Here is a 14,167-nt window from a genome sequence, read left to right as displayed (position 1 = left end):
GACTCCTCTGACTCTTCTGATGCGTGCTCTCTTTTTTCAGATAAAGATGGAGGCTGCTTACTTGGACCAACATGAATCAAAGAGCACCTTTCAAAGATGTCTCGTTATGAGTCATGGATATTTGGAAAAAGTGAACTGGAATTGGTGAGTTTGAGTTATAAATTTACACCAATGAATCAACTTTAAACTGTGACGTTTAAATATTGTCCACAAGCACATGTGGATAATTGGGTAAATGTTACCTGACACATCTAAGAATCTGTAATACATACTCTGACTTCTAATGGGCTTTGGTTTAGTTAGGTGCAAGGATATAGTGACATCATGTGGTGGCAAAGAGTAAGTGCAGAATGAGGGCGGGGGATTAAATTTTACATCAAACACAAATGAAAGTTTTCTTTTTTATTAATTAAATAACACTGATATTTTTTTCTGTGGAACTGAACAGCAATGTGACCTGTTTGGTTGCAATATGCCACAGGTTGTGTTACAAGATCTGTCGTTTCAAGTTTCAACAAACACAATGGCAGACTATTATTTGTCTTCTTTAACCGACTTTGATTTGACAATGTTCATGTTTAGGGGTGAAAAAGAGGTCCGAAGCAACAGCTTAGGGGCAGACAATGGGGTTCAACAATATTGGTGCAACATGGGACATGACGAGTAACTGTAACTTAAAAGGAGACACTTTTTTTCCCACAGTTGGAACATGTTTCCAGGTGTCTTAGTAAAATGTGTCTGCAAACATTATTTGGTCAAAATACACAAAAGATAAAGAAGTATTTCACACGTCATTCGCATTTGTTAAACGGGTTCAAATTACATTATTTGGTGGAGGGTGGTTTTGTCTCATGCAAATGAAGAGTACAGCTTTCGTTTCCGTGACAACCCTGAAGAAGCTAGAGCAGTCCCCATGTTTATCAACCTTTCCTGGTGTGACTCCATAGAAAGCAGATATTCACCCCTCCAGTCTCCAAATGATTGGCGCATGTTCGAAGTGACCAGTGGTTAATTTAACCATTTACACCAAAAGAACGACTTGCTCACACACGTTTTCAGAAGTTGGCAGAAAAAAGATTGACTTTGATTTAATTTCCTTCACCCTGAACTAGTCACTTGGCTCCCAAACAAACAACCATTCACGCTCACTTTCACACATCTGATAATTTGGTGCCAATGACCGTAATCTGTATATAAAAGAAATTAAAAGTCTGTTTTACCCAGTCAACATATAAATCAAAGAGTCCAGTCCTTCTCTCATAAGTGTGGATTGAAATAGGAGTGTTGCACAAATCCGCTGGGTATGAAGGGGTGCAGGAGCCCTCCAGTGGACGAAAGCGGAGCAGCTGCGGTAGTGTGAAAGATGACGTTCCCAGAATTGAGATTGGGGAAAGACTGGAGGAAGCCGGCCTGGCCCGAGCCGCACGTGGCCTGGCCGGGACTGATGAGCGGACTGGGGGCCGGCGGCAAGGTGCTGTCCGCGCCGGGGTTCTGCTTTTTCCACTTGGTGCGCCTGTTCTGGAACCAGATCTTCACTTGCGTTTCTGTTAGACTCAAGGACAATGCCAGATTGAGCCTCTCGCACACTGACAGGTACCGGGTGGCCCGGAACTTGTTCTCCAGTGCCACCAGCTGTTCGTAGGTGAAGGCTGTACGGGCGCGGCGGGGCTTGGCGCTGTTCTGGTCTTGCCGCCGCCTCTTGCTGTTTGTCGAAGGCGGGTCCTGCAGGGTGACTGTCATCTCCTTTGCTGTGTTGTCGAGCTCCTCAGGTTGGCAGTGCTTGCTCTCGGCTGCGGGGGGGTTGGCAAGAACCGGCTGGTGATTGGCGTCTGCGAACTGGTCATCTTCTGGTAAAGGAATGGAGAGAAAACATGAACCTATGAATTAACTTACTAGGTTTTACGGATCATGAGTTGCTCTTTTTTGTCATAGTTTGACTGGTCCAGCGACTTATACTGAGATGAATCATGTATGTATTAAAATTAGCGCTTGGACTCGAACCCGAAATGAGTTCTTGTTGGATTTGAATTTCGGATTGGATTTCGCTTGTAACTACTGAAAAAAAAAACTTTTTTTTTTTTCACATTATGGCTGAAGGTAGAATCGCCATCAGTTATTGCATTTCTTTGATGCTGTAAACTGTATATTTTTGTTGTGGTGAATGTTGCATGCTAAAACATCTGACCAGGAATATACCTTTGGTCACATTCCGATGGATTCTAGTGAAGATAAGCCATTTTAAACATAAAAGAGAACCTTTTCCATTAAAAGCGTGAGTTTTAAATTTGCTGGCGTAAACACGATTACGGAGCAGGCATTTTGTGGGCGAGTCCGAGTTCTACTGTTCTTGGTCTTGGTTTTTGTCAAAAATATTCCCCGTATAATGCGACTTGTTCTCCGGAGCAACTTATACTTTTTTTCCTTCATGAAATTTTTGACTGGTGCCACTTAGACGTTTGAAAATTTCGCTAGCTACCACAGGATGGTGGACTAGTGGTTAGCCCATCTACCTCACAGTTGAGAGGTTCTGGGTCGAATCTCAGCTCCCCTTTGTGGACCTTCTGTTCTCCCAGTGCTTGTGTGAGTGTTCTCTGTTTTCCTCACGGGCTTTTAAATTTGTCATAACTTTTTTTTTTTTTTTTACCGCAACCCCGTTGAACGTGTTCAATGTTTTATCGCACCAACAATATTGGAAGTATTTCCACATCACTTCACAAGTTAAGTCCCATGTTATATTTAGATATTCAAAGTGGACTGTCCTCAGTCAATCACCAACTTGCATGTTTTTGGAATGTGGGAGGAAATTTGTGTACATCGAGAAAACTCCCACACGCAAAGGGCAGCCATGCAAATAGCACATAAGAAGACTGGAGCAGAAAGTTGAAGCCAGGACTTCTTAATACCAATCCACTTTGCTACCCTTGCCTAATGGATTGACAATTTAGATTCATATGTTAATGGTAAAGCAATAACGTACATTATTTTGTTGAAAATCACAGAATGGGTCCAAAGTCGCAGCCAATAAACGCGTCCAATGTGTAAATTATATTTAAAACAAATGATAATAGTCATAATAATAATAATGATGTGGCTTTACTGAAACCATATAGGGGGACATGTCTTTTAGTGCCGACCCCATATTCCCACCCTATAACGTGTATTGTATTTGTTTAGATTATAAGTGTGATGAATTTAATGACATGCCACATATAGCTCCTTCATTTAATTTGTTTATTTGTTTTTGTAATACCTAATGTCACTTGGGCATCCGGGCGAACATGAAGTAGTGACAGTTCCGAATGGACAGCTCCAGTTTTGTCTAACTAATGTCCAGTCTTATTTATCACGTAAAATTGGACATGGGGAAGTAAACTCTTCCTGAAGTGTTGGCGGTGGTGGGACTCGGCCACTAATCCTTCAATAATTTATCAGCGGCAGATAGCGCCTCAAATGTCATGTTGCGGAAAGAAATCCCGCTTAAATCCAACCACGCCGTCTCAGCCGTGACGTGCTAATGGATTTCATATTTGCCCGCGGGTCGATAAATGTCATCTATTTAAGAGGGGTGGGGCGGGTGGGCGAGTTGGAATCGAGCGATTTTTGGGATCAGACATGGCTGGGGTGTGCGGGTTGGTACCTGCAAGGTGCTGTGAGGAGATATGCAGGATGCGGTAATGGGATATCGATCAAAGCGTCCTCAATGGGACGATTTAAACAATTATCTCAGCCTGCCTGCCCCAATGCCAATCACACTGCCGGGGCTCTGGGAGACAAGCCTTTGTGGCTTCCTTGAAAGAGAACTAACCGTGGAAATTAGGGGAAGGTCATACAAAGATGACTCTGATTTAAGTGAAATAACAGCTTTAACTTGACTCTACTCACAACCTGCAAAAGTCTTTCTATTACACACATTCTTAGAATTTTTTATTTTTTTTTTATTTAGGATACTTAGATGCATGCTTTCCTTATTTAATTTAAACACTGTCCTATACAGTCTTTGTTTTCGCTTGATTGTTACCAGGATTATGTGTAACTGTTTTACAAACTTGGTCTAGGACAGACAATTTTCTTAACAGCATTAGGCCCACAGAATATTGCGTAAGATATTTTTCTCTTGAACAGTCAAAATATCAATTTAAAAAAATATATAGATATATTTGCTATTTTTTTTTTAATTGTTTATGCTTATGCAGATTCGATTTCATTCAGTTCATGGTAATAGGCAAAGGTTGAATCGGGGAAACCTAACTCTTGTTTACTTAAATTTAATTTTTTTTCTTTTTCAAAAAGGTACAAATAATACTTGTGCTACTGGCTAATATGCTAATTTTCTGTTTGTCCCAACTTGTGAAGTTAAAATGAAGCAAAATATTGGAAACATTTTTGCAGTAAACTTCAACACAATAATTTTTTTTCTGTCATCCCCAATCAGATACGGAAGTATCATTGCTCAACTGTCTGTGCTGTAGGTGTATAGTGACAGCCAGAATAATTGAATGCTCTTCCACAAGACGGCTGAAAATAATTAACCGGTATCTTTTTTGTTTGGTTGTGTGCTGTGAGATTTCTTTCTAATGCAAATATGTGCCTTCATTCTATAAAAGTTGAGGTGGGGGTTCGTTAGATTAATATTGTCGTTTATCAAAACTGGGAATTATCATTGTACAAATACCTTTCTATAGAATTTGCTTTCTCAGGCATACATAATATTTGAGACACAATTAAATTTACTTTTCTTTAAAAAAAAAAAATTAATGGACATTTTCCATCATTTCTCAGCCATTAATACATCAATTTTTACTACAAAATGCAGCTATATGCAAGAATTATACAACTTGCTGTGTTACTATGGAAAATACAAGTTTTGACATGTTTCCACTTATTTACCTTCAACTGTGTCGTCGCATTCTGCATCGCTGTGCGTCTCCAAACTAGTCCTCTCCTCGTCCGCCACTCCAAACTTGGCGCTTTCGCTCGCTTTCTTGCTGTTGAATTTGTTCGGGTCCAGGATGTCGACGATAGAGAAGGAGATCTTGTGAGTGGACGTCATGGTTACTCCACACTGCTTGGAATCCAGCATGCTTTAACAAAAAAAGAAAAAAAAACATTAACAACTAAAAATAACCCCTTAAAACTACAGGGGGAAACGAGTGATGCGTAATTACGCGCGCGCGACGGGTCCTCTCATAGTCTGGGTGAGTCTTGGAACCGGCTCATCTGCGCTCTCAGCTCGTCTGTCGAGTCCTGAAGGAGGGGTGTGAGTTAGCTATCCTTTAAAACGCCTACCCCCCACCAGCACAACACACACGTCACACAAACACTATTAGTGTTTCACACGACCCCCTAATGGGCCCCGGGTATTGCTCGATAATCACCCATATCATTAAATTCAATAATGCGCGAGCTGAAAGTAAATTGACCACAGATGGCGCTTGGATGGATCAGTCACAAAATTGGGAGTCGTTGGGGGAGTGGTGGGGGTAGGGAGAGACCTTCACAAGGGGTTTCTTTGCATTTTGACCCCTGCATTGTGATATTTTCCACCTAAAAACTTTATTATTATTATGAACATTTAACAGTTCTACTCCTTCCCATCTTCTCTACCAATTCAAAACATTCCACGTTCAACATATTCACCACCCGGGCAGCTATATTCCATTTTCATTTATTCTCAAAATTGCCAAATTTCATAGAGAACATTAGTCAATGTGGAAGGAATTATGAACTATTCTAATATATACCGGCCAGAGTTACCCCAAAATGGGCTCCTTTTAGAAAGAAAAACAATGTCAAAAAGCCTTCTAGAACATCTGAACTTTGGAATTAATCGGGGCTCCCATTTAACATGAGTTTAAATGTGATCTGTGAATTCTGGGCGGTCACACTCTGTAATAAAACGGTGTTTGCCAGGATGGCCGAGTGGTCTAAGGCGCCGCGTTCAGGACCCAGTCTCCCCAGGAGGCCTGGGTTCGAATCTTGAATTTCCCCATTGTGGGACTAATAAAGGGAATATTATTATTATTATTATTATTATGCAACCACATTATTACAATTCTTTATTTGTACTTCCTCTCTCAAATGTTATTTATTTTTTTACAATTGTGTCGCACAAGCTAAGTAGCATTTCTGGTGGGGTAAACTTTGAAATGTTTTGGTCTCATTTTTTGTACCACAAAAAATTTTATTTGAGCAGGGGTGTGTAGTTTTCTTAATATCCACTGTATACAGTGTTTTTAGTAGTTGATAATTACAAACAAAACTAACAATAGTGGTAAGAATTTTTGTGCAGGTATTTCAGTGAAAATATACCTAATATTTTGTTTTTTGCTATTTCTCATAAAAAGTAATTCCATCCTGTCATAGAGTGGTATAAGAAATATTTTTAGTTATCTATGTGCAAGTATGATTTATTTTTTTGGTTATGTTGTATTGTGTACGAAGAACACGTCATAAGTAAAAGTACTTTTTATTGGTTCTTCACAATAAGTACCTAAGTACCTTTAAAATATACTACTAGGCATTATAAAGGCACAATTCATGATGCAGGTGTTCTTAATATTTAAGTCTGTGCATGTTTAAGCGTTTTACATGAAAAAATAAACTGCAACACTTGTTTTCCTAATCTAAGTATTGCTTTGAAAATTGCTTCAGTATATGTTATAATTGTATGCAAATGTAACATTTCGGACTAGTTATGTCGTATCCTCCTCTAACATTCCAGCATTCTAATAATAGCAAGAAGTTAAACAATACTAATAGGGAATTTTTGACCAACTCGAAGAATCCATGCAAACCAAATTACAAGCACACAATGGTTGGCGCTGATTGTTTTCTCACCTAAGCTGATAGATATATATTCACAATCAATGGGCTCCCCGAGCCTCTGCCATTAGTATTCAATATAAAGTGACACAGGGGTTGTTTAAAACCCTGACGCCTGATGATGGCTAAATGGTGAAACCGCCGCGGGATCAATATTCCCAGCAGGTGTCCGACTCAGATAAAAACAAACCGATGGTGACCATGAGCGCCATTTCAGATAGCGGGAGGCCAAGCCAATTACCGCAATGCCGAAGCTTTATTTAACTCGAACTCATAATCACCAACGATTTCGGTTTCTTTCCGAGATAAATTCCTCCTTGGACACAGTTTATATTCTTGTTCCGGTCGATGATGCATAGTAGGGGATAAAAACTCGTTTTTAATATTCAACACATATTTCCATTTCTCTATTAAATACAACTATATTTTATATTAATGTGCATCTCTAAATAATGTGTGTTTATTTATTTTTGTTATTTTCTTCTTGTCACCTCTCCCTGTGATTTCTACGCCTTTTAGGGCATACAATATGACTAGAAAATGCACGTTATTTTTTAATGGCGGATACTTCCGACCAACAAACGGCCGACGTCTGATATAGCCGATAAAACTAATCCCCCTATCTTTCTATGCGATAAATGTTCTAGTTATAAAATTTCATCATGAATTCACAGGGATTGACAAATATGGTGTCCATGAATCTGTTAACCCCAAAAATATTCTTCATGATTGTTCTGAACGCCTGGTCATCCCAATGTGTTGTGCAGCAGAATAATTCTGCTTACAGGGGTTGTGACCAGGTGTAAATGTTGCTCAATTTCCATTGCTGATTTCATACGGCTGGAAATCAGGTGAAACTGAAGCAACGGTGGGTTTTGCATTTTTTCCCCCTTCTTCAAGCCTTTGCCTGTCCTTTCTGTTGTTTTGTGGGGCTGATGTCAAGTAATCAGCATTGTGAATGTGACTACAAAAGGCAATTTCTTTTAGATTTTGGATTTACCTAATTCGATCTAGCAACAAGTGGCCAAGCAGATGTCTGATGTGACCATTTGAGCAATTCTGTTGATCGTTCCTGTGCTTGATCGCAAACTAAATATTCCAGACAGTTTAGTGATTACATTGGTCTAGGGACTGGCATTTGATTTGATTGCTTTGTTCAAATACGGCGAGAAGTAATGGTACATTTAAGAGATAATTGTATGTTTACACACACATACAATCAGGCTAAATCCGTGTCATGTTGCCTCCATTCTGAGCAAAGTCAGCAAGGGCCCAATTTTTGGATGTTTGTAAAAGATTATCCCGTGGTTTGGTGCGTGTTAACGCCCAAGCTGACTATTGTAAATGTCAAACCTGTTCAATATTAACAATGGCAAATCTCTTCATTTGTTACCAACACCAACACCAATCCAGTGGTTCATTCAGGGCTGACTTGAAGCTTGCACATTTTTGCATATGTGCAGTGTCTGCTCTGGTTTTAGCGATGACTTCGTCAATTACACAAATTGAGAAAATAGTTTAAAAACAATTTCTCGATAACGAGACCCATTTTTAATTATTATTGCAGTGATTGTTTTTGGAAGCGTTTTCAATTTGTGTCTACCACTCTCTGAGTCTTTTTTCTGCTTTTTGAGAAAACAATATTGTTCATTGATTTATCAAAAAAAGAATATTAATCACTGATGCTGTTGATGTACAATGCCTTGTTTGTGGTTTAGCACATTATCATAGATGGAATGTAATCTAGCTATGTGGTTGAACACCACTTTTCCTTGAGATCCCATTTCTGCATTAGCTTGTTTTTGAAGTGTGTGAGGTCCAGATTGCGGCCTTTTCTTCTGTCAGTTGGGTGTTTACACTGTCTTTCTTTCTTATTCTTCACTCTGCCGCTTCCTGTGTTATCTGCGTTTACATTGAGTTCCAGCCGGTCATAACCCGGTGCACCGGTGAGCTCTGCCACTGTTACATAGTCAAACATTTGTGAAAGCAGCCCCAACGGGGGAGCCTTGCTTGTCGACATTTGCATGTGTATGGCACTCGCGCATGCAGGCACCACTCTGTGCCCTCCATATGAATGGAGCCGACCACACGCTGAAGGTTTACAACTTCCTACGAGAAAGCCCAATGGCCGGACATCTGTTTGCGCGTGTGAGTGGGACAAAGGAGGACATAAAGGCCCTCGGGTTGTCTTCACACTGAGCGGGAAGAGACTGTGCGCCCCAGAAAAGGCGGAGCGGGCCCCACGTCGCACACGGCGGGGAGCCACGAAGACACACTTCCATCCGAGGCCCGTAAAGTCATTGCTTGGCAGGGAGCCTGCTCCCAGTCTGCTAAACGTCAGATCATTTGTCTAATAGCCGAGGAGGCATGATGAGCTGCGCTTCTGTTCGTAGTGTCCATTGTTGTCTGCTTGAACTCTGCTGTAAAGTGGCGGTTCAAACAAAGGAGCAGCAAGTGTCGTGTGGCCCGCAAAGTGCGTCTGTTGGAGCCACTGCGCCAGATTGCTCACACTTTGGAGCTGCTCAATCACGTTCATGTCCTGAGTTGTTGAGGAACCGCTTTTTAATGTCATTTTTATTGATCTGTCCCGTTGAAAAGATGCTGGCTTTAGCATTTTGTATTTTGCTTTTTGGAACATCAAACTGCCCTCACCTGCCACCTTAATGAGGACAATGTAAAAAATGGATGATTGGATTGGGGATCAACCGATTATTGGCTGGGCCGATCACCTCCATTTTGTTGGCCGATATGAGTTCATTTTAAAACCGGTGTTAAATTCCGTTAACTATTTATTGAAATTTTCAGTTGACTTTAAAAGAGATGCTGCTTGGAGATCTCTGCATCATTTATTTTTGTTAGAAATTAAAACAGAGATATGTAAAAGGTTTCAGTTTCACTTATTTTCAAATTTTATTTTCTGTACAGAAAAGTATAGTGAGCCATTTTCCTTTTTTAAATTTAAGTTTTAGTTTTACTTTCTAAGGCGTGCTGATGAACCTTTTGCAAATCATATTTCAACAAAGTTAAGAGTTGGAGTTTGTATTTTTTTTTAAATTTTGATACCAATATCTTCCCTTTTACTGAAAATAAATATCAGCTCCAAATATCGGTTTTCAGCCTCCTTGATTTCTAATGATGGGTAACGGCCCTGGAAAAAAAAACACATCAGTCTGACTCTAGAATGGATCCGGCATATATTAAATACGATATGTATCATCTTCACGTGCTTAAAATCTGTCTGTTGAGCCTCATCGCCACATCTGTGGACGTCGTCGCCGGGCTCCCTGGCGCTAACTGTTGTGCATGTGCTGGTGTGACTCTCAGAGACAACAAGGTCAGTGGCATTGCCCGGTAATTGTCCTAACGGTTTGTGTACCTGTTGGGTGGAGGCGAGTAATGAGAGTTTTTCATTATGTGCGAGACGGGTGAGTGCGCCTGGCAGATGCTGACAGGCAGCAGATGTGGAAAGTTGGGCGGTGATTTGTACAGAGGGTCAACTGCATCGCATGGCCGATGGAGAGGGATGGAGGGCGGCAGGGGGGTAAATTACGCTGAGGGACGCTGTCAGTCATGCCTCGCCCCTGTCAGAACAAGGTAAAGGTCAGTTCAAGCATCGACGTCATCGCCGCTACCAGTACATTGAGAACATGTCAGCTAAGGGTCCAAACTTTTGACATCTCATTGTCTTTACAGCAATCATTCCCTACATTTATTGAGCCACCAAATAAAAGTTTCACAAAAAAATTGAATGAACCCCTCTATCTCCACTTAAAACTTCACTGATTGTGTGGTCAGGCCATAGCAATATAAGTATTAATTTGGCGCTATGTTGTGACACCTTGGTGACAGGGAACTCCAATACTATATGTTGAAGTGAACTGAGGAACTTCATGTAAACAAGAAGTAGCGCTTGGTCACCATCTTTTGATGTCATGGTGCAGGCAAACATGTAGAAGTTGAATAGTTTAATTTAGACAAAAGTAATGCTTCTGCGCCCCCAACATTGTATGGTGACCTCATGATAATTCATAAAAAAAAACAAAAAACAAAAAACATAACGATGAATGGCAACAACTGCAATTGAAGTAATGTCATATTTTTGAATAAAGGGATGGAAACTTTTTAATTCAATTCATTGATTAATCAATTATTAAAATATTTGTTAATTGCTGGCAGCCCTACTTTTAAGTAATGTCAGATAATCACTGGATCGAATATCCATTAATGCAATTCTTGCACAAACCACTTATTTATATTCAGAAATCCTTCTCTCTACAGTGTGGCATCCCTCTAGGTTCCGTTTTAGAGTTGCTGCTCTTTTATAATATATACATTTTTTTACCCCAAAATATTTCATTTGGGTGTTGTCCGCAAAATTTCTCCTTTCAATCAGCGAGACATCTAGCCCGATCGGTTAGCCATAGGTCTCAGATAAGCCATGTTCTTGCAACCCAACAATGGCATCCCGTTGAATTTCCTGTAAGCTCCGCCTGATCCTCCCGGTTACAAACAGGGCACCCTGTGACCTTGCCCCTAACTCTGTTTGTGACCTCTTCATTCCGCTTATCAACTACTGCGATCATCCAGCTCTGATTTGTCATCTATCACCCCCATGATTCCAATCTGCTCAATCTTTGGTTGTGGTGCCTGAAGTCATCATTGTGTCTTCCAGTGTGCTGTGTGCTATCTTACATTGTAATGTAACCCTTTTCTCTATTTGCTTTTTGTGTACAAATGAAGCGTTTTTTTGTTGTTGTTGTTGTTGTTTGTTTTTTTTACTTTTTCCTTACTTGGGCCTGCTTGCCAACATGGCTGGCATCTGCAGTGGTCGTACTGTCACTCAACGTGAGCATTGATTAGCCATTGTTCTGAGAAGGTCACATCATAATTCATTAACAGTAATTACACGCGCAGTGCCACCTGCACTCCTCCTCTCGCCGAAGCGCTAAATTACGAGCGAAGCCGTCGCGCGGCTCGCGCACGGAAACAATGAAGATGTAAAGGCGTGAGAGCTATTAGTTACATTATTTAAATGGAGCCGTTTAAACCTGGGGAGCTGTCTTTATGAAGGGCAATTAGGCACTAACGGTAATTGATAATTCCTGCTAATTACAATTAGGAAATATAAATAGTGGCTGGAGTATTTATCATCATTGCAGAGGAGCGGGGAGCCGGCATGGTGCAGGCTGGGAAGGTGTGATGGAAGGCGAAAGGATTAAGCTCCATTCATCTCCATCTAGTGCACCAACAGATTGTGTTTGTCCCTTTATATTTCTCCATTGACCGTTAGCTCTCCTTTTTTTCCCCCTCTCTCACTTTCTGTGCCCTTGCCAAATTGTGCACAAGGGTTTGAAACTGAGGAAGTGTGCCCTCAGGAGCTTCAATTTAAACTCTGCAGGGTTTGGAATACATCAAGAAGCCTTCTTTTTTTCTTCTTACTTTCACCACTCATTGTTAACACTCCATTTCATTTTTGTTCATTTAGTTTTAATGTCATATGTTTCATTTCAATTTCAAGAGGGAAGTTTTCAAATAAAATTTGACAAATTATTTAAGTGTCCCCATATTATTTTGACACATTACCTCTTCCTCTTCACCGTGCCTTAAAATAATGTACAGTAGAGCTTTGCAAATCATATAATATCTCGTACATTTAGGATGAATATTATAATTATATATGATACTGTCAAATTTATACTTTACTCGCAGATATCAAAATTTTTACATTGAAACCTTTTTCTAAACTGTTGGAGACCTCAGACACAAACAGTATATTTTCATTGTTGTGTATATGCCTTGTCATGTTGAAAACAACCACAGTCACCGATGCAATTTTCTTTCTTTTTATTGGACACTAGGAGAAAATCAAATCATAAACATACTCAAAGCACACGCATGCAGAAGCTGCTGTGGGCCACAGCTCTCACCCAGACACTCAAAGTCAGATTATTAGAGACATCACATGCCACTTCACCAGGCCCCGCCTCCAATAGGCGTGTGCATTTCAGTAGTTCTATTAATTTTATGCTTTTGGATTTGGATTTGGATTTTAAAACTTGGTTAAAAGCAAAATCGAATCAAACAACGCTCTCTTATAATGATTAAAAAACAGTAGTTCTTCTCTAGCTCACTATAAAAACGTCACTATTGGAACATAAATCTTGAAATGATATTGTGTCTATTTACTGTTGATATTTTGTCTTCATGAAATCAGTTTCATACGGTGGCTTTTGTTGACCCTCTTTTGGGCCCAGGAAGAGCACCAATCAATTCTAGAGCAAGCATAAAACATGATTTTCTGGACCAATCATTCTGTCAACCAGCATCGGATTTCTTTCCAGATTAAATTTTAGGCTCTCACCTCTTAATTAGAGGTCTCATTTGACCTTTGAACCCACTATCTTGTGGATAAAAATGCTGCAGTTCCCGTCCGGGTAGCCACCACAATGACCTTTCTTGACATTCAGGCTCTGGAAGCGCCGCAATGCAAAACTAACGGCGTGCCATTGATCGCCATCATGGCGTTCTCCTCCAGCAGGCGTCCCTTCCAACGACATCAAGATTGGTTCTTTAAAGGGACAGCAGGCAGATTTCAATTGAAATAGACTTCTGTCTTAGCTGAGCAAACGGAGGGGGATGTTGCGATCGTGCTGTCAACATTTGTCTCAGAGGTTGGCATTTTATTGCTTCATTCACAAGGAATTTACATTTATTGTGTTGACCAGACTGGGTTGTCCTCTTCTCTGCACCCATCTGTTCCTCATGTATGTAAATACATACTCACCATACCTAAATACACTGGAACCCAAAGGAGCCGACACAATTTGTTCTGGTTTTAAATTGCTGCTGAAACATGAAAGCACTGAACTTTAATGACAAAGGAATAATTACAAGGAGTCAACCGCACATCCCAATTCGAACATTTATTGTCCCAAGTGTAAAAGAAGTAATCCACTCTGAAGCATAAAACCCAGACCCTCTGTCTAGTCACTTCAACATAGTTCCTTGGCTCAAATGCAGGCATTTTATTGTTTTGTTTTTTTTTGCCTGTGCACAAAAACAGTAAATTGGTTCATTTTTCCACGTGACACTTGCCACCATAGGACAAAAGCTATAGAAAATGAATCAAGTCGTTTTAAAAAAAAAAAAATCATTGTCATATTTTGTTCTTTTTGTTTGTCAGGTTCACTTCCTGTCCCCTCCCGTGGGGGGTCTTCAAATTGGGCCCCCATAGTGTGACGATCACACTTGCCCTCTGCTCTGCCTGTGGATGAGAAACCCCCACCGCCCTTCAGCAGCGGCTGGTAATTGCTACAGTGAGATGTGGATCAGTGGAGCTGCCCTG

General features: G+C 40.4%; 1 protein-coding gene across 1 annotated transcript; it reads right to left on the bottom strand.

The window, feature by feature from the left end:
* Positions 1-1,257: 1,257 nt before the first annotated feature.
* LOC148330158 (NK1 transcription factor-related protein 2-like) lies at positions 1,258-1,740 on the bottom strand. Its single transcript, XM_088305464.1, has one exon. It carries the CDS (start codon positions 1,738-1,740, stop codon positions 1,258-1,260), a length of 483 nt encoding a protein of 160 aa, XP_088161590.1.
* Positions 1,741-14,167: the final 12,427 nt, after the last annotated feature.

This window comes from Idiotropiscis lumnitzeri, chromosome 9 (genome assembly GCF_059441095.1).
Source record: "Idiotropiscis lumnitzeri isolate Australia: NSW breed Sydney's pygmy pipehorse chromosome 9, RoL_Ilum_1.0, whole genome shotgun sequence".
NCBI lineage: Eukaryota > Metazoa > Chordata > Actinopteri > Syngnathiformes > Syngnathidae > Idiotropiscis > Idiotropiscis lumnitzeri.
The sequence above is the reverse complement of the archived record's forward strand: the minus strand, read 5'-3'. Positions and strand labels throughout refer to the sequence as shown.